Genomic DNA, 22,500 nt, shown 5'->3' with positions numbered 1-22,500 from the left:
TATACATATATATATACATATATGTATATGTATACATATACATACATACGTACATACATACATACATACATACATACATATATATATATATTTAATATTATTTTATAACGTTTATCTATCTTTTTTCTCTTTTAACGCATCCACACACACACACACACACACACATTTTTTTCTCTCTTTGTCTTTCTCGCACACAAATATTCGCTCGCACACAAAGCTCGAGTAAACATTTTCTTTTTCTCTTTTTCACTCTTTCTTTCTCTGGCTCTTTCTCTCTCTCTCTCTTTCTCTATTTCTCTCTTTTCTCTTTCTGGCTCCGATAATAACGTATCGATGACTTATCAAAAAAGACGCAGATTTATGACGGGCGACTTTGAATATTTTTGAATTAAAAATATATTTCCATACATCTCGTCGTTTCTGCTTCTGGACGCTTCGAACATTTCTATCTCTTTCTCGTTGAATATCACTCTCTCTCTCTCTGTCTGTCTGTCTCTCTCTCTCTCTCTCTCTCTCTCTCTCTTTATTTCTTTCCTTTTTTATTAGATATTTGCCGGTCACCGGATACGTTGATTTATCTAAAAAGAAAACATTTACAGCCGACGCGGCAACGGTTCAAAGAATGTTTAAATATCGAGAGTGACAAGTTCGATTATTGAATAAAAACAAAAAAAGTGAAAAAAAAGAAGAAAAAAAAAATACCCGAATGTTTTTATTCGTCTTCATTACGCGAGAAGAACCGTCGTCGTGGCGGATATCGCGATGGCACTTAACACGCGCTCGCTCGTTAATTAAATTTGCTATTTTCTTTCTCTTTCTCTTTTTCTCTATCTCTATCTCTTTCTCTTTCATTCGCTCTCGCTCTTTATCTCAGTAATTTAAGTAAAATCTCCCGAAACGTACAAATACCATATTTACAATCATCGTATGTTCGTTGGGTCGCTCAGATTGTTTTCATGATGACTAAAAGAAAGAAAAAAGAAAGAAAGGAAAAAAGAAAGAAACAGTAAGAAAAAAAAGTCCAACGTATATCGTTTACGTTCTTAATTATTAAATAAATCATAAGGTCGAAAATAATTAAAATTGTTTAATAATTAATTCTTATCGTGCTACGTCGAGTTACATCACCTGATGATTGCATCTTGTCTATCTCTTGCGTTTTAACTCTAAATAACAAAAGTAAAATATATATCGTCGTCATCCTCGCTACACACATATATATGTATGTGTATATATATATAAACAATTTACAAAAAATTTATAATTTATATTTATTACAATGTATTGAAGAAACACCGGTACGCAATTTAACATTTTTCCATATCTTCACAATATTCAGTAACATACAATTTTTCTTCAAACGCTTTTATCATAACCCTCTTAAAGGATAACGATCGAGTAATATCAAATGAAATGAGTAAATAGTAACGGAGAGATAAGAAAAACGAGTATTTACGTGGGTTGTGATTAACGGAAATAAATTAATTCCAAAAGAAATAGTAAATATATAAGAACAATGCAAAAGAAGGAAGCATTGTGTGCACAAGTGCTTCCCATAATAAAAAAGAGGAACAAGAGAAACAAAGAAAAAAAAAAGAGAAAGAGAGAGAAAGATAAAAAGATTTCAAAGATTTGATAATAAGTAGAAAATTTCAAAGGAATGAATATGATTAAAATGAAATAGAAAAGATTGCTCTTTGTAGGACTATATTTCCGAATAACAAAATCTTCTAGTCGAATAACATATAGAAAAAGATATATATATATATATATATGAGTATATATATACATATATTATATACATATATATATACGTATATACATACATATATATATGTACATATGTACATACATACATACATACATACATACATACATACATACATACATACATACATACATACATACATACATACATACATACATACACACACACACACACACACACATACATACATATATATATATATATATATATATATATAGAGAGAGAGAGAGAGAGAGAGAGAGAGAGAGAGATTTCGTAGAACACGTCAAGGCGAAGGATGACTAAGGTTCCTGGCATGACTCGACCTAACGGCGAGTACTCGACGCGAAGATCGATTCCTTGAGATAACACCGCGAAAAGATCTTTTCTCTAGCGGGCTGCGCTTTCTTAACTCTGCCGTTGCTCGATTATAAATGCTAATTTATGATTTCCTCGCGTCACCTCTTTCTCCCTTTCTCCTCCTCTCTCTCTCTTTCTATTTCTATCTCTATCTTTCTCTCTCCTCTTTAATTCTATGATATACACCGTACAGTCATACGTATCACGGCCAGGCTTGACTTTTATCCCTCTCTCATTCTCTTCTTAACTCGATCATTTAAAAATGTATATATGTGTGTGTATGTGTGTATGTGTTGTGAGAGAGAGGGAGAAAGAGAGTGTTAACGGTGTTCTTGGATGCTGTCGGGCCACTAACTTGGCGCCTCTGATTTTCTTCTCCGACAACGTCTTCATTACGTCTTCCTTTCCTCTTCTTTTACGCCGATGTCTTCTTCTTCTTCTTCTTCTTCTTTTTTTTCTTCTTTCTTTCTTCTTCTTTTTTTCTCTCTTCTTCTTCTTCTTTCTTTTCTTTCTTCGTCGACTTCCATCAGCTGCAACTTTCGACTTCTCACGTTTCTATTCGACGACGATGCTGAATAAGGTCAACCCACGATCGAATAAATCTCGTTGATGATCTTAAAGAAATTCGAAGGATTCGATTTCCTCCTCGTTGATCGCCGAGCTAAGTGTCGAGGTAAGATGGCGACGATGATGATGATATTATGCGGAAGCTAGCTGCCGCCAAACAGAGTGTCACATCGGGGACATGTAAGGCCAATTGAAGCTGCTACCACTGAGCAACATATCTCTGATGAGTGTCTCGATCGGCGTCTTGCCAACCAAACGGACAAAGAACAATTGCTCGATCACCTGCGAGGATACAGTCCTCAACGATGGTAATCGTAACAAGAGTTTGCCGAACCTCGTTGGTTGATTCGGATATTGGGTCCTACAATACTCCTCGAGGGCACACTGGGATTTCTCTTGAAGGGATTCGATGTGAGCCACGTCGGACAGTCCGCAGGCATCTGTAGAAAAAAACAGAAAGAAAAAGAAACGATCAGGTTAACGAATGATTTTGGCAAATTTTTTTCATTTTTTTTTTTTTTGGAATTTGGCTTGCGGAATTTTGGCTTAACGTTAAAATGTTCTAATCGAACAAATTGAATGAAATTTGTTGTATTGAAAATTTGTTCAAACAATAAAAAGACGTAAAGGTATGCATGTAACATATAAGTATATATATATATTATAATAATTGACAATACTTGGAGAATAATTATTGATCAGTATTTGGATAATAATTAGAATGATTAAGTGTATACTTATATATACTATACTTAAGTAAATATATATATATATATATATATATATATATATATACATATATATTATAATAAGTATGTATATAATTAAATAAAAAAAATACTTGCATATATATAAGTAAATTATATATGTATATCTATAGATGTATGATTATGTATTTATTAATAATAAAGTATATATATAACCTCATTAAAAATACTTATTATAATACTATAATTTTTTCTAAATCATAGTCTGGATTGGTCTTCATTGAAAATTTAAATAAAGAAACTAAGCTATGATTCGATAACGGAAACGAGGATGGACAGCTACAAAATAGAAAGAAAGAGAGAGAGAGAGAGAGAGAGAGAGAGAGAGAGAGAGAGAGAGAGAGAGAGAAAGAGAAAAAGAGAATCTCCAACACAGTATGGGGGTAGTATTTCAAGGGCCTCATGGGGTTGCCGCGAAAGCTGCCCTCGGGCCACCAGACACGCAGTCAAATGAGACTCGGATGTTGGAATGCGAGCCAACTAGTGGAGAGGAGAGGAAAGAGCGAGCAAGTAGGAGAGAGAGAGAGAGAAAGAGAGAGAGAAAGAGAGAGAGAAAGTCTCTCACGCTGCCCGTGCAAATGTCAGACTAATCACGTGGGGTGTCCTCTTGTTTCAACGTGGCGCTCCTCGGGAAACGCGCGAGCGCGATAATCCGCACTATTGTTTTGCTGCGCTGAAAATTCATCTTCTCTTTCAACAGCGTAACGTTTCGCTCTTATATACCTACACGTCCTCGTCCTTTCTATGTCTATCCTGATCTCTTTCTCTCTCTCTTCTTCGTACGTGAGAGCTGGTTTTTCAAAAAAGAGAAACCGCTCGTCATAGAGGAAAAGTAAAAACGTTCGTTTCGTTTCATGATTCTTCTTCTGTCTCTTTCTCTCTCTTTCTTTCTTTTTCTCTTATTCACTTTTTCTTTCTCTCTTGCTGCGTTACCGGTAGTTTTCTGATCCATGTATATAGTAAAGCTAGGTAAAGCTCTACAAGCTCGTTAGCGTGTATTCTCGTTTTGATATACTTAAATGTATCGTATTATGGATTGTAGTAAGTTTCACATATCGAATTATTTGTTATGAATTGTTATCGTCGTTTTAACATGATGAGGTTAACGATCTCTCGTTATAGGTTAAAGTTATTTTATTCGTTTTGAAGTATTAATTAAAGAACTCGTTAATTTTTTATACTTTCAGATATGATACTGTATGTATACATATATGTATATATACAATTTGCTATATATATACATATATATATACATATATTTAAATATATATATATATATACATATATTTAAATATATATATATATATATATATATATATATATATATAGAAAAAATAATACGGATATATATTTTTACCTACGTAAAAAAGTTTCGAATGAATTAGATCCGATGACAAATGTTAAGCTATATTTCTCAAATATCTCACGACGAATAGATAGACGTTTATCTTATCTTTGGACATGTAAAGATAATAGATTTGACTTTTTGAAAGGTCGCAATTGAAAATGATCATCTTCGATTACGCCTCGCGTGAAACACGTAGAGTTGTATCAGTTGGTTGAGTTAGATAAAGATCTCGTCACCAAATTTTGCTAAAACAAGAAGAAAGAAAAAAAAACGAAGAAAAAAGAAAACATGATAGAGGAACGTTCTAAGAGCTCCCCCTTTTTTTTAGGTAACATTACGAATTCGTTGAGGCTAAAAGCGCGTTCCGTCTCTTGCCATTTCATTATCGCGACTCTAAGAGTGTTTCCGTGAAATGAGAGAGAGAGAGAGAGAAAGAGAAAGAGAGAGAGAAAGAGAGAGAGAGAGAGAGAGAGAGAGATCTACCATCGAAGAACACGAAGAGAGACGAGAAATCGTTTTATCGATGGTACAATACGCGTGGAAAATCAGGGGAGCGGCCAATATGTGTAAATCGGCCTTGCTGGGTAGTTTAGTCATCGTACGACATATACGTATATACGTATAGATATACAGACACGCACACACAGATACATATACATACTAAGAGATAGGACTGAGGGTGGAGAGCTTTTTGCGGTCCCGATGGAACAAAACGTCATTTCGCGTTGCCGCCCCGTAATGCCTCTAGTCTCCTCTACCACGCACATATATATATATTCTTTTGTGTGTGTGTGTGTGTGTGTATGTGTATGTATAGATGTGCGGTAGGACCGACCGCGTACACAGAAGCTATAGGCGGATTCCTTTGTGGCGGCCACGTGCGCGTAATGGGCCATTACGCGTACGTATGGAAATAATGCGATTTGCATTTCGAAACGAAGCGTTCTATGCATCCTTCGTGTGCGGAAACCAGAATCTTCTTTCCTTGCTTTTTTCTTTTTCTTTCTTTTTCTTCCGCTTCTTTCTCTTCTTATTCTTTTTCTTCTTCGTCTTCTTGCTATTTCTCCTGTTATTTATTTTCTACGTACGACGATCTTGCGTTATTATTAGATAGTTGATGTTAATCGGTACGATATCGAGCTTTATCGAGTTATTCATTTTCGTTCGCTTCTCTTTTCATCGAAAATCTTTCTCTCTTTATCCTTTTTGTATTTGATTTTAGTATATATTACGATAAGCGTGAAACTCGATGAAATTTCAAGGCGTCTTTCGCGCTTCGTCGGTACGTTTGAAAACACGCGATAGTCGTCGACAAATCTGAATAATTCGAAGGAGAACGTGTAATAGGAGAGACGATCGAAGAAATATTGGTAATAAAATCAATCGGGAATTCTTTATAGAGTTTACTAACCATCGTCGTCACTGTCGTTTTACTCTCTCAATTATGAAGGAGGAAAAAGACGCCATTTTTATAGCCGAAGACATCGTAGCATACGAGCAATGAAATCACCGTCAGAATCGAAGAAGAGAGTCGGAGGTGGGGAGGAGAAGGCTGAAGGAGCAAAAGATAAAGAGAGAGAGAGAGAGAGAGAGAGAGAGAGAGAGAGAGAGAAACAGAGAATGACGATAATGATAATGATGATGACTATGACGATGATGATGACGATGATGGTGCCATGTTCAATTTAGGCGTCGAGGCGAGTCGATGTATTTGTTTCGTTCGCGATCGACGAGTAGTTCAATTAAAGGAGACCGCAAGGAATCCGCCAACGCGCGACCAATAAACAAACCGTCGGATTGGCCTATCCGATGTCGTCAGCGCCAATTCACCGCATCAATTCGAATAATGCCGTTGAGTGGCGTCTCACTCTCCCTCTACTTCTCTATCCCGCTATATCTTCTTTTTCTCTTCTCTTCCTTACTATTCCTTTTTCTTACGTACGTACTTAGTTACTTACTTACATATACTTCTCTCTTTATTCACTCTTCTCATTTGCCGCTTGCACGCGTTAAACGCTAAATGCCCTGGCGCCTTGTTGACCGAGCACCATCGTAAATTAACCAATCTCAAACCTCTGGGCGCTCTCCTCTTCCTCCTTCTTCTTCTTCTTCTTCTTCTTCTTCTTCTTCTTCTTCATTCCTCGGAGAGCTCTTCTTTCATTCGGATTTTTATTTTGTGTGTACGTGTATATCCGTGTATATGCGTAATGCGTGTGTGTGTGCGTGCGTGCATGCGTTCGTGTTATTTTTCTTTTTTTATTTTTTATTATCGACGTGACTTATCCTATTTTATTTTGTTCCAATTGAAAATTCTGAGAGCTTTCCAAAGGATATTCTTTAAGAGGGTAGCAAATCATTCGTATTTTTTTTTATGAAAATCATTTTAATGCGGCTTGTTAAAAATCGTTTTTTGCCGATGAAATTCGGTAAAAATCGTTTGGGTGTAATGTCCGATTAATATCATTTTTATCCGAGGTTCGATGTAAATCGTTTTCTTTTTCTTTTTTTAATAATCTTTTCGAAGAATTAACAAACGGAGAAAAAAAGTCGATTTATATCGAGAGATACGCGAGTATTTGAGCGGCGTTCGACATTTTCTATGGATTTCGAATTCTCTCTCTTTCTCTTTTTCTCTCTTTCTGTCTTTTTCCCGGTTAATTACGGACGTTCTTGCTCGAGGAGTTATTTACGTTGATACGAAGATAACGGTATCGAATGGCGCTTCTTCGAATGTTTCCACGGCCGATATATACAGTGACTCGCTCGTTCGCTTTTCTGCATCGTTCGAGAACTCCTATCGAGCTTGTCACCCTTAACGAACTCGACGATCCCGATTACTTTGAGATTTCTCGCACGCGATTTATATCGATTGCTTGTGCGAGCTAAGGGACTTTAAACGAATCCTACGAGTCTACGATCTTCCTTAGAAAATAGCGATAAATAAAAAATATCAAAGTTACGAGTTGTAATCACTGGATTGTAAATCTTAATATTTTATTTTGAATTTTTAGGAAGTAGATAGAACGTTATCGCACAGCAGCCAGATCATATCTCACGTTTCATATTACGTATTATATTGAAAATATTATTTATTTGATATTAGATAAAATTTTTTTATCGTTCGTATAAACTATCAAAATACAAGTATAATCATCTGAATAAATATATCTATCTCTAAAATAATATCTTAAATAATATCTTGTATAATTAAATAACGATTACACTGATTATTTGACTATACAAATAATATATAAGAAATATTTAGAAAAGAAAAAATATTTGGTAAAAGATTAATTATCGTGTAAAAATGATCACTGTATTCTTTCGAGTATTCCGTGTAATAATTTCTTTACTTTCACTTCTCCCATTAAGCTTCCAAATGACATTTCAATTATTATCAATTATTTTTCAATATTTTTCTGCGAACAAACGTCATAAAAACAAAAGAAAAGAATAAAAAGAAGGAGTAGAACAGAGAAGAAAAAGAAACAGAAAAGAAGAAGAAGAAGACGAAGAAGGAAGAAGACAAATCTTCGACCTTAATATCACGACGACGAAACCTTCGATCTTCCATCTCCGACACGATAATCCGAAAGAATATGTACATCCTACTGGTAATCTCTCTGGTGTGGGAGGGGGTTGAAAAGGGGGAAATGGTGGGATAGCAGGCAGAAAGTCGTCAGTTCAGCAGAAGCTTCCTAAGAAAGCCAAGACGAGGACGAGAAAGAACTCGACAATGCAAAAGACGGTAAGACTCTATAGAAACGTCGTGTACGTACGTAAAACTTCTCTGTGGCACGATTTGCGATTTCCTTCGCACATACATACATACTAGACGTATACAGATATCTAACATACAAGTATAAAGAAAGAGAGAAAAAGAGAGAGAGAGAGAGAGAAGGAGAGAGAAATAGAAAGGATAGTAATATATAGGTACCTATATGTAAGAGAGAGAGAGAGAGAGAGAGAGAGAGACGAAAGTCGCGAGACGGTGTCGGTGAAATCACGAAGTGGGAATCTCTACCGAGAAGAAGGTGTCCGCGTCTCTCCTTCTTTCAATGTATGCACGCGTACAAATAAGGCGTCCGGAGGAGACAAATGACGCGGAGAGGGATCAGCGTGGCCCGACACAAAGCATCCCCTGAGCACCCTTCCCGAGTCGGAGGTGACGTCACTGACAATGGAAGGTCGAGCTGTGATTAAAGATCGAGAGACTCCGTAAAAACTCCTTGAAAAGTGCCGTGGAGGTGGTGGAGGAGGATGACTACGATAGAGAGAGAGAGAGAGAGAGAGAGAGAGAGAGAGAGAGAGAGAGAGAGAGAGAGAGAGAGAGAGAGAGAGAGAGAGAGAGAGAGAGAGAGAGGACAGGCGGACCTACCGGCGTGAAATATTGCCTCCGTGCCACCCGACAGCTATATGACATTTCCGAAGGGCATGGAAGAATTCTCGCGACTCTCTTTCTCTCTCTCTCTCTTTCAGACTCAATCTCTGGTATTCTTTGCCTCCCACTCTCCACATTTTATTCCCGGATAACCTTCCCTTCGTCGTCTTCGACTTTCTTCCTCTTCCATTTTTCCTTTTTTTTTTCTTTTCTTCCTTTTTTCCACGACTTCGATTAATTTCGAATGAAAACGCTCGGAACGTTCTGCTCGTTAAGCTGAACTATCTCTATCTTTTGCTCTCTCTCTCTCTCTCTCTCTCTCTCTCTCTCTCTTTCTCTCTTTATTTCTGCCGAGGTGAGGATTAGCTTGAAGTGAATCAGCGTGATACCGGAAGGGGGTTGTGGGGTGCGAGGATTCGTCGAGTATCACGACAAGAAGAAGTCCTAGTGAAAATAAGGAAAGATGGAGGCCGTCGTGCAAAGAGTAAGCGACTGCGAGAATGAGAAAGAGAGAGAGAGAAAGAGAGAGAGAGAGAAAGGGAGAGAAAGAAACAGAAAAAGAGAGAGAGAGAGAGAGAGAGAGAGAGAGCGAGGAAGTTCATTACGATCGTCCGTAGGCCACGATCGCGCCTTGATAACTCCTGATTACGGCGAGGGATACGCGCGCTCACGAGGTATAATTTACCGTGCTTAATTCGCGTCTTGTAACAGGTGACTTACATTAATGGCTTCTATCTCTCCCGCGGACTATGCGCGCGAGCATGCCGGACTCGTCGGCGAGAAAGAGAAGAAGAAGAAAAGGTGGTAGTGGTGCTGCTGTTGGTGAAGGAAGAAGAGGTGAAAGAGGAGGAGGAGGAAGAGGAGGAAGAAGTTGCTTTATCGCTCGTCTCAACTCCGAAGAACGGGAATCCTCGCGATCTGTGCACCTTTCGAGTTTTATCCTTCGCCACGGTGAGCGGTTAATTTCGCATCGAACGAAGTCCTTTCAAGCGAACTGGATAACGGAAGTGTCCGTGTCATCGTTCTCATATATTAACCGTAATCGCCTCGATGATTTTTCTGACTAACGATAAATTCGTTTAACAAATCGAGAAACGTATCGAGTAAAATTTTCTTTCGACGATGTAGTCACTTCAAGACAAACTTCAATTTCTTATTTTAGTTTTAAATTCGATTAATGGTTTTCCTTGTTTTCTTCTTTTTTTCTAAATCTTTTGAATTACTTTTCAAAGAAATCGTCGTTAAACAGAGTTGATTAATTTGATTTATTTTGGGATGATTGTGTATCGAGAGAAAGTCAATGAATTAGAGAGTTCGATACGTTTGGATAAAAGATTTGCATAAGAATTGTTTGCATAAGGATTGTAAAGAATGAATATACGCGTTAATCGTGTCGTAAATCTAACGCGATTTGTTAATTTCCATAACTTCGTAATGGCCGTCGTAAAGGAGACAACAAGAAGGCCACCGACGGTTTGCTTGGAAAATGACGTAGACTGTTAAAGGCGAACAAGAGCATGTCGATCGTGCGTTACTTCGATTTACGTTCCTCTTTTTTGTCGAGTTCTTGCGACAGAGAAGGAACGATAATTATCGGCTTGAGTACTCAACAACTTGACGACCGATTCCTCGGCCATAAGTTAATAAATGCATAAACGTCGATCGACTGACGACGGACGTTCAATCGTATACAGGGGAAAAAAGATCTAGGCGAACGACTTGTTTAAAGTTTCGAAATAGAATACAACGATGATTATCTATCTACCTGCCTATCTATCTATCTATCTATCTATTTATTTTCTTCTCTAATATTCATTCCGTTGTAAAACAGGTGGAATTTAGATACAATAATAATATACTTTTTTTTTCCTTTGGAATTAATATCTCGTATCAAATTAATCAAAGTCTGTTTAATATTTTCGCCTTGTTCTTATATTAATGTCCATTATAATATTACATTATAGTATTATATATACTATACTAATATAGTATATACTATACTATAGTATCTATATATATATATATGTAAGTATAGTGATATATACGTATGTGTGTGTGTGTGTGTGTAAATATTAATATAAATAAATAGTATATATATTACTAATATATTATTAATATATATATATATTATATATAATAATCTTAAGTATACATATAATTAAGATTAATAGTCAACTTTTCCTAATGAACTTCTTTCTAATCTTCTTCTAATCTCTCATTCGATCTTACATATGTAAGTTTTATATCACTGTTTTATTTAACGATTTATTCCTTTGCATTTCTTTCGTTTTAACCTTTTGACTTACATTGCAGAATATTCTTCCTCTCTCTCTCTCTCTCTCTTTTCTCTTATCTTCTCCATTTTCTTGCCGAAATTTCTCATTTGAATATCGTAGGACCGATCAATTCATACTCTTCTTGTTTGAAGGCGTCTCAATGACCGACCGGTCGGAGATTATCCAATAAAAGTGCTTCTACGCAGGCAATTATGAGATTTTGATGTACGTCTGGGCGCCTCGAACTTCCTCCTGAATGAAATTTCACTCAAGTCAAAGTGGGAAGAAGGAAAGGGTAGGTATCGTCCAGAAGATAAAAGGATGTTACGTGGCGTCGTCGTTGTCGGTCAATGTCGTCGTTGTCGAATCGGTTGAACCATTCATTCCTATCTTTCACTCTGAGACGAGCCTCAGTAACTGGACGAGAGACGCTTTATGCGTCGTTGAATCGAAAGTGTTATGTCGTAACGTCGATGACGACGACGAAGGACTAATTAAGTTTTCCCTCATCCGATAATTCTCTGGTAGACTCGTCAAATTTTGCCTCGTTGAGACGAACAATTGTTTCCTCTTATTCTTTATGCGTTCAAAATACGAATTCTCTTTTAAAATTCAATCGAACTGTTTAAGTTTTTGTTTTGGCACGTTCGTCAATCTCGTTCGATAAAATATTTTTATTCCGACGCATGATGATTGGAATTATTTTAATATATTATCTTGAATATTAACGAATGAATGAATGAAAGAATGAGATAGAATTAATGAATGAATTAATGAATGAATGAAAAAAATAAATAAATAAATAAAAATGGCAAATGTAAGAATTTATTTTCAATTTGAAGATCAATTGTTACCTAACTTTGTGCAAGTAAATATTTACTTATCTATATATACGCGTTAAAAAGAAATCTCCAAAATAAAAGAAAAAGTATTTTACAAAAGAGAAAGAAAGTAAGTAAGAGAAATAAAGTAAATAGAAAAGATAGCAAGAGAAAGATAGAATGGGAAAGTAAGTACGTAAACACGTATGCATTTTTATATTTATGCAGGCGTTTTTAAATAAACAATTAATGATATCGATTAATCAGTTTCTTAGCTAATAGATAAATACTTACATAATAAAAAAAAAGGGAAAACAAAGAAAAAAAAGTAAAGGAAAAAAAAAAAAAAGAAACACGAAAGGATCTCGTGGTTTTTCGATTATTATCTCGATCATTAGATCGTTAAATCACTCATATTTTTGTTGTTGTTATCGCGATGGTGGAACGACGGTTAGTAAATTCAGTGATGGGACTCGAGTGCTTTTGAAACGAATTTAGTTGGTTGGGAATAAGCAAAAGGAAGAAAAGAGGAGTGCGAGAAAAGAAAAGAGAAGAAAAGAAAAGACGAGGAAAGAAAAGAAAAGGAAAGAAAAGAAAAGAAAAGAAAATAAGAAAGAAAGAAAGAGTGTCGGTATATCGGATATCACAATATTGTGAGGAGGTGCCTTTTCGCGGTATAATGGACGCACACGGGTCCAGGGCACGCGATAATTATCATAACAAGGAGCGTATTTAGAGATGCCTCCTTCCTATCGTGCTAACGCATCAGGGCGACACGCATTTAAACCGAGATACACGCCATAGCCCGCGTTTAGTTACGAAGCGTCCCGTTTAGGAGGAACATTGTCATGTTAATAAACGACAATGCCAATCCTATTACGACGTTTCGTCTCCATTTCGTCTTTCTATTTCTCCCTCTTTCACACTCCAACCCTTCCGCCCTTCCGAGATTCACTTTCATTTTTTTTATTTCTCTTTCTCCCTCCATCCATTCCTCACCATTGCGAGCAGGTAGCGGTGGTTGGTTCGAAGCAGGTACTACGAAGGTCAAGTTTCTCTTTTCTTCTTGATTTTTTCTCTCTCACTCTCTCTCTTTTTCTTATCCTTTCTCTTCATCGACATACTAGTCGTATTGGCCTACCAAGCTCGTCCTGGTTTCTCTCTTCCTTTTTTTTTTCTCTCATCTGCTTTTCTCTCTCTCTCTCTCTCTCTTTCTTGATGCAAGCAGTGTGACACGGACGACCGGTTTCGAGAGCACCCGGGGGCTAAATGTCAACAACGGCATAACGGCCTGGTTAGAGGATTACCCTTAGAGAGCTAGGCCGTGGTGAGGGTAGCGCCAGACAAAAGGTCGTGAACTTTCTACGTGTCATAATCCGTCTGAGAGGATTCACGGCCTCTTCTCCGCGATAGACCGGTAACGTCGTCGTCGTCTTCGTCGTCGTCGTCGTCGTCGTCGTCGTCGTTATCTGTAAAATCTTTCACATTTCTACCTTTCTTCGTTCCGTCGAAAAGGCTCTCGGTACATACATATATACATACGTACGTACATATATACATACATACGTACACATACATATATATATTTATATCTATATAGATGTATAGATATATCTTAAAGCTGATACTATTTCTATATTGTGAAATGGTGAAATTGTGAAATTGTGAGAGAGAGAGAGAGAGAGAGAGAGAGAGAGAGAGAGAGAGAGAGAGAGAGATAGAGAACCATTGCATGTTGCTAAATCCCGAAACACGAGGGTCGCGACGTCGACATTGAGACGGGGGGATTAACGAGTCTCTCCTCGCCATTTCCATGCTTATTTCGAATAGCCGATGATATCAAACTCCCTCGCAAAGTAGTTAAGCATATATGTATGTATGTGTATTCGCGTATAATTTAGAGAAAAGGGTTACTCGATTATTCGGACATAGGAGTTGAACGAATTTTTTGTTAAGCGGACGAGTATGTATAACTACTGTGTTTAATTTCGTGACGTTTGAGAAGGGTCAATTGGATTAATACGAAAAATCTCTGTTCAGTTTCTTCTACTTTTTGATTTTGTATATTTCCAAGAAAAATTTGTGAAGGGACGATGAATATTAGAATTTTCAATTTTAATACGTGCAGCACTAAATACTATTAGAATTATTATCTACAATACATATGAGACTCATCGATATCTAAAGACTTTGGAACGTCGCGTGTTATTATTAAAAATGTTAATAATATGCTGATCGTAAATCGCTTAACTCTATTCGTACTCGTATTTACTCATTTATCAGTAATATTTTTTCATGCATTTCGATAACTAATACGTCCGATCGTAATAAACAAGTCTGAACGTAAAGCAAATATTTTTTCTCCTTGCGATACTTCGTGTTCGAAACAATAAATGGTTTAGTCCTTTTTAAGACACCCTTTACGTTAACACGTTACTGGGACGTTACACGAAGTAAAAAAAAAAAAAAAGAGAGAGTAAAGAAAAGAAAAAAAGAAAAAAGAAAGAATATGCGAGATTGCGCGTTGAAACACTCGAGCTCGATTTTACGACGGACGGAGATTCTAATAAAGGGACAGTACGACCCTTTTGCGATAATAGTTCGTGCGTCCACGTTCAGCTATGAAACTATGGAGAATCGAAGGTCGGTCGCGAAGCACGAATGAAAACGATGGTAAGGGTGAATGCCAGCGCGAGAAACCTATTGATAAATTCAGTGGCTATCGTAAACAATGGCGCAACAATGTCAATTATGCGAGCACCGATCGGCCGAGTAATTAATTGGCTACCGAGCTTGACTTCGCCCTCGTAATTAATTGTAACCGATCCTGACCGCATACTAGCGCCCTTTACCGATCACATAAATGGTAAGGGGAATTTGGAAAAACGAGTTCTCTCAATAAATCTCTCTGGTTTTACGATCGAAGTACATATTTGTATCTTCGATACGGAAAGTGATATGTTTAAAATTGTTTCTATATGTATGCGTAGTTGTTTGAACATGAATATGTTTATGTATACGCGTGCGTGCGCGTATGTACATATATATATATATATACATATATATGGATTTATAAATATAAATGCACTGTACATATAACACGAGTACATTAAGTGCATGTACAACCACGAATACATTTTTATTTGCAGATATACGAATGCACTTTATAGTAGGTATTTACGTACGAACATCGTGAGTTTGAAAATGATCGTTTGAATACCGATTTATTCTGAAACGGCTGATTTAAAAAAAAAAAAAGAAATTACATAGTTATTATCTCATAGGAATACGAATAATAAATCTTTCTATAGGAGATATAGGTAATAATAATAGTACATCGTAGATAGACCGTAAAGAAAATGCGTTTTCCTACAATAGTATCAATCGTTAAGAGATAGATACTCTCTTTCTCTTTGGACGGATAGTAGGTTGGCGCGCGAGTTTTGCGCCGGAATGATCGTGTGGGCGCGTAATGTATTCTTGGGATAGACAATGTGGCGAACACGTGGGCTATAGAAGCCAAGTCGACCGGACTTGGGACCCCATAATGAAGCGTTGACGCGAGCATGAAACGAGCACCGCTCGAGACAATGGAGTGATTGAGCGCGGGTAACGCCAAAGGGTTGCCCGACGTCAACCCCGGGGTGAAAATGTCAGTAACCAAATGTCAGGTCTTGCCTCGAGCCTTCATGAGCTACGAGTTCCCTCCCTCTCTTTCTATTTTCTCTTTTTCTTTCCTACGCTCGTTTTCTCCATTGCACCTACCCATCGAAGCCAACCACATCATCCCCCACCCTCGCTTTTTAATTTTTTTTTCTCGAATCGTCGAATATTCCTTCACGGAGAGTCTCCTCGTTCTGATAGGACAAGCGATACTTTTTCTGATCCTTTTAAACAAGTAGGTCCGTTATAAAAATGGAAAAAGAGAAAGAGAAAAGAAAAAGAGATATTAATTTCTCTTGGAAACGAATACGAGAGTTTAAAAGATTAAAGTTTAACATTTTAATTAGATTTTCAAATTAAACAAAAAAAAAAAAAAAAAAAAAAGAGAAAAAAAAAGAAAAACACGATATAGGAAGGTATATAAAAATTGATCGCTTGCTTCTTCGTTCGTTCTTTACGAGGAACATTTACATCTCAAAAGAAAAATGCATTTATTGGAATAGAACGTGCTCGCGGAAAGTAATAAAATTCTTTATAATGAAATTCTTTTAATAGAAATTCTTAAGTTAACTTTTGAAGACTCTGATTTAATTGTTACGACGATTTCAACGACGATCCAAACTACTTTGCCTCATATAAAACTACTATCGTTGTGAAATTGTGAACGAGAAGGATGAATTCGATACTAATAGCAAGTTTTTTATGGTAGCTTATTGCGTAAGGAAAGTGCTTCGAGGCGACAACTTTAAAGCCACTCTCGTGGCTTCCGGTGGCTATCAAAAGCCACGACGGCGAAGGGAATAATCATTTTTGACGGTTTTGAGACGGCAAAAAGGGTTGTTGCCTACCCAAGAGAAAACGATGAGGCGAGAATCCGCTGAGAGAAGAAGGGATACACAACATCGTCGTCATCCTCGAGAAACGGAACCACTCGTCGTGGCATATTTTATACGCGCGAGCTCTAACGCGTGCGAGAGAAAGAGAGAGAGAGAGAGAGAGAAAGAAAGAGAGAAAGAGAGAGAGAGAGAGAGAGAGAGAGAGAGAGATGAGAAGGAGGATGAGAACGACGAGGGAGGACGAAAGGACGAAGGACGGCCTGAGATTGCTTTCGCGGCAGGCGTAATACGATTTTCGACCTGCGAGATTGACGCGACAAGGGTGTTCTGTCTCTCTTTCTCTTTCTCGCTCTTCTTGACTTTCTTTGTCCCGAAGGAACGGGTTAAGTGGCCCGTTCGTAGCTCGAAGCACGTTGCAATATCCTCGTAGCCTTGTCAAAAGACAATTTTCTAACGAAATTTCGAAACCATTTTTTTCTTTTAACCAGGATCGATCAAACGTAATATATCGTGATAAGGTAAAAAGAAAAATGAAAAAATAAAGAACATATTTCATCTAAGTAGTAACTTACATATATCATACTTATATATCTAGCGTGTCTTTGATATTAAAATACAGATACGTGATATAAAGAGAGAGAGAGAGAGAGAGAGAGAGAGAGAGAGAGAGAGAGAGAGAGAGAGAGAAAGAGAAGAGTAAAGAGGATGTAGTGGAGATTCTTTGGCGTTCTTAAGATCATGGTAGTTCCAGGTGGCTGATTCCGAGCGTATCGTATGGAAGAAAAGGAATGAACGAAGAGAAGAAGAAGAGGAAGAAGAAGAAGAAGAAGAAGAAGAAGAAGAAGAAGAGGATAGTGAAGGAGGTGAGACGTAGAAGGGAAAGGTGGAGGTGGCAGGACAACAAACGAGCATCTCGACGCTACCGCCATAGTTTTCGAGACGAGGCGATTTGTACGTGTTCCATGGATACCCGCGGTGAACGTTAATGGAGCTGTCGCTTGGGCGATAAGTTTCGTTCTTGCTTGTAAAAAAAAAAAAGAAAAAGGATACCGCGGAAAACACCCTTGTCCGTGTATAAGAAACAGAGAGAGAGAGAGAGAGAGAGAGAGAGAGAGAGAGAGAGAGAAAGAGAAAGAGAGAGGGAAAAAGAGAGAGAGAGAGAGATTCGTCGATCACCTCTGACAAGCATAAGAGAGAGAGAGAGAGAGAGAGAGAGATAGGAAGTAACGGGTGCTCGATAATTCCCATGATAGTAATAAGAAATGAAGAAAAAAGAAAGAAAGAAAGAAAGAAAGAAAGAGAAAGAAAAATCTCAGAACTCAGAACGGAGTTGAAACGTGTCAAAAGTAGAAAATCCATGGACGACGGAGAGAAGGATGGGAGGAGGGGGAGGGTGTTCGAGACTCGTCTTATTTCGATTCCAATTAAAATCCCTGCACGATTCTCGTGTCCTTTGTTAACCCGGCACAGGTGAGAGCATACGCTGCTATCGTGTTTTCGTAATAAATTTCCCGTTGAATATTTAGCAACGTCCACGACGACGGCAGCAGCCACGGGCCTAGGGTTTTACATATTTAATTTCGGCGCGTTGATTCAGCCGCAGCGTTATCCTCTTAGGCTACGACGAAAGAGAAAAAGAAAGGAGAGAGAGAGAGACAGAGAAAGAGAGAGAGAGAGAGAAAAGAAATGTGAATCGATGAGGACTCCTCTTGAAAACGTTGAATGATTAACACGACTTATTCGAAAGACTTTTCTCGCGTGATCCGCTTCCTCTCAAATCTTTGGATGAACCTTTGTTTTCTTTGTTTTTCTTTTTCCCTTTTTTCGTCCTTTTTTTCTTTTGCTTGTTCCCTTGTTCCCCCTCTTTCTCTTTCTCTTTTTTCTTTCCTTTTCTCTTTTTTTCTTATTCACTTTCTCTCTGTCTCTCTCTCTTAGATGTAAAACGACATTTTTCAGATAGGCCGGTAGAGATATCGGTGGTACTGAGAACCTTTCCACCAGCGGTAAGTATTTTTTTCGGCGACTTGCCTTCGCAATTAACGAGCAAATTAGCATTGGCTCGCGCTCATTATCGGGGCGCGACGCATTTGTATAAGTAAATGTGCACGTAGAGAGCTGTGTGTTAGTAGCGTGTACACGCGTTTACGCGTTTCGCTGACGAGATATTGCGATAAATTGTCCGATCGATAAGCTTACCGTTGCACCGTCGTGAAATTATCTCGTCGTCGACGTTCTATCGAGATATATCTTTCGATAGTATATTGCTGTGTATATATATATATATATATATATATATATAAGAGAAAAAGAGAGAGAGAGATACAGAAAGACAGAGAAATATGAAATATTTCTATATATATATATATTCGATATATATATATATATGTTTTTCTTTTTCTTTCACAAGTATAATTATGAATGTCGTCGTCATCGTGTTGTCGTCGCTATCGTCGTTGTCGTTGTCGTCGTCATTAACGTCGTTTGCTTGACCTCGTGCAGTTACACTTTTCTAATAGCGCCAGATCTTTCGCACGTTGTTTGTAAAACTACGTTCACTTACTCGAGTTGCAAAACTCAGTCAATTGAATAAGAAATTGTAAAAGTCATTTTGCGAGATCTCGTTAAAATAATATATCTTTAATTTTGTTCTTCCTTTAAAGTTTAGTTATTGCTCAAGTTAATGCAATCGGGTTTTAAATACCGCAAAAATTGTTTCCTATATATGTGTTTCTTATTCCTAATAAGAAAAAAAAAATACACACACATATATATATATATATATATATATATATATATATGACATTCAAAATTCACAATATAAATATACTATTACACGTACACATATATATATCATTATATATAAATATACTACATATATATATATAATATGTAAATATATATACATATATACATACATATAAAGAGTATGTGTGTATTATGTTTATATGCAATATGAATTATGAATATTTTAATGATGAATATAGGGATTACTAGTCAAATGATTGGCAATGTTTTCTATATGCACACGTGTATATTACACCGCTGTTATAATTACGTTCCGTGTTCTGCTGGAGATCCGATGTACGCGGTTTCTTCTGCTCGCGGAAAAGGCAAATACACTGTCATGCATCGCTCGCGAAGCATGCCAAGCCGGCCGTGTTAATTCACTGGAAGGTTCTTCCTTCGAGATTCTCTTCGTTATCGCGAAATCGAAATTCCAATCGAAGATCCGTAATTGGTACTTAATTAATTTGTAATACGATTTTCTGTTGGTAAGGCACTTGGAAACTTCTACATCTATACGTTTTATAAATCTAGTTCAAATTTACGTCATGCTGTCAGCTTGTTACGTTCATTAATTTTCTAGAAGAGGATGTTCTATACAGTGTTACAGATTCTTCTGTAGAAAGAACGAGATCAGATTTTAATCGTTTAATTATGAGATCGTGGAGATTAAATTTCTATTGTTTTTACATTAAATAATTAGACGGTTTTTGCGAACAAAAACATCGAATTTCGTCAAGAACATTCTGTAACATTTTCATTTTGATATGAAATATAATATAACTATATTAAATAATTTCCCCTATAACGAATGAGAGCCTATCGTTAACGCTTTTAAGAAACATATGAAAATATCAGTTCGCGATAAATAACAATATTCGTTTAAGCGTCGACAAATAAATTCTCTTCAAATAATATCGACAAAAGAAAAGGAAAAAGAAAAAAGAAGAATAGAAGACGAGAATAGAACTATAGTTGAAAAAATTGATTCGTTTTAAAAGACGATGATAGGATACGAAGGATACAAAGTGATCGTTCTCGCAAATGCCACGATGGAAACGTTAATCCCTAGTTGATAATGCATTTCCGGGGACGATAACTGTTGCGAGATAACAGAGTCTCTCTTTCTCTCTCTCTTTCTCGAGTTACCAGCTGACACGGTAAGGAGGAAAGAGGAGATCTCTCTGGATCGTGATCGATGACGCGTTGGCCGTAACGTTCAAACGATTATTCGGAATACCGATCATCGATACTTGATATCTAAATACGTCGAAGGAATAGACATAGTAGGTGGATCGTTCTCCTCCTCCTCATCCTCCTCCTCCTTCTTCTTCTCCCTCTCTATCCTATCTTCCTCTACCTTCTTCGTTCTTCGTTCTTCTTCTCTTCTTTCACTATCGCGAAAGAGAAAGAGAAGATATTCTCTTTGGTCTGCAATAAATTCAACGAGGCGTTGCTTCGAGAGACGGCTTTCCTTCCAACCTCTATGGTGTCCCTCCGTGTCGGTTCCGCCCATCCTTGATTTATAGGACCGCGAGATATACTGCCGAGCACCCACTACGCGCACCTAATACATCGAGGACAGCCAAAAATGTATAAGGAACGTGTTAAGAGGGGAAAGGAGAGGGAGAGAGAGAGAAGATTTCGCAGGCTCGCGTCAGCTTGACGTGGCGGACGAAAGAACGGCGTGACCTTCGACCCTATTCTCGTAACTCGATCGTACCGAGCCAGAACCTGGATCCATCGTCGCACAGAATTTAAATCGCGAGGTATATTTGGAAAAAGAAAAAAAAAACAAGCGTTTCTTTCTTCTTCCCCCTCCCCCCTTTTTTTGTTTTTCTTTTTTTCGGGGGATTTGAAAAATGTGATTTATCTTTTTTTCAGCACTCTTTTCTTTTCTCTTCATCTTGCAATTTACAAATATTGATGCATTCATAAGAGATATCATATATGTTTTATATTGATTTTAATATCCATGTCATCGACAGTTTACATTCACTTATTAATATTTCTAAATTGAACACGATGAGTTTTCAAAAGAAAAAAACTTCGTGTATTACGTTATATAAATTTTTCATATTTAATTGAGTCAGTTATAATATTCGTGCATTATAACCCTGTATTTAAAAAATGTATATTATTTTAGCTTGTATATAATCATGAAAAAAAAATATTTTATCTTCAATTCTATTTATACCTCCATTATATGAATATATATATATATATATATATATATATATATATATATATATTACGAATATAATATATAATATATATATAGTATATAAACAGATCAAATGCTAGTTATACTTTCTGAATTACTTGAAGAAATTCCGTTTCAATCTATGACTGTAATCAAAACGCAATTAATTTGTTTACATAGAGCAAATCGAACCTTCTATAGTATTATACTTTTCCCTCCTTCTATCTCCCTCTTTCTTTTTTCCCCCGAAAAACCACAAACCGCAAAGGAGGACGTTGGACGGTCTCCCGCGAGCGTCATTCTCGCGGACCGCGATATAGCCTAATAGAATTATTTTCAAAGTACGAAGGGGACCGAGCTCCCCCAGGAAGTCGCAGCAGCAGGGGTCGTGAGCTAACTACATGAGGGATGTTGTGGTTGCTTCGCGTCTTTTCCCTTCCTATTTCTCTCTCTCTCTTTCTCTTTCTCTCCTTTTCATTCTCTCTTTCTCTCTCTCTCTCTCTCTCTCTCTCTCTCTCTCTCTCTTCATCTCTCTTTATCTCTCTCTCTTTCTTTCTGTATCTGTTTCTATTTTTTTCTCTATCTTGTTCTCTATATTTTTTTTTATCTATCTTTCTCTTATCTCGTTTCCTATTTTTTTTATATTCACTTTTTCTTCTTTTTCCTCTTATATGTTTTCTTCTTTTCTCTTTTTCTCTTTCTCTTTCTTTCTCTTTTCATTTTTCTTTTCCTCTCTCTCTCTCTCTC

The 22,500-nt window shown here is 37.0% G+C and overlaps 1 protein-coding gene across 2 annotated transcripts in view; it reads right to left on the bottom strand.

Moving 5' to 3' along the window:
- Positions 1-2,229: 2,229 nt before the first annotated feature.
- Positions 2,230-22,500, bottom strand: part of LOC122627638 (COUP transcription factor 2) — a 118,731-nt gene continuing 98,460 nt past the window's right edge. For both annotated transcript variants that reach the window (XM_043808923.1, XM_043808924.1), the window contains exon 4: positions 2,230-3,114. In XM_043808923.1, the coding sequence (XP_043664858.1) occupies positions 2,840-3,114 (275 nt within the window). In that variant the 3' untranslated portion in view covers positions 2,230-2,839. The remainder of the gene's footprint in view (positions 3,115-22,500) is intronic.

Source organism: Vespula pensylvanica, chromosome 3, assembly GCF_014466175.1.
Source record: "Vespula pensylvanica isolate Volc-1 chromosome 3, ASM1446617v1, whole genome shotgun sequence".
NCBI classification, from domain to species: domain Eukaryota; kingdom Metazoa; phylum Arthropoda; class Insecta; order Hymenoptera; family Vespidae; genus Vespula; species Vespula pensylvanica.
Note: the sequence above shows the minus strand (reverse complement) of the source record. Positions and strands in the feature narration are given on the sequence as shown.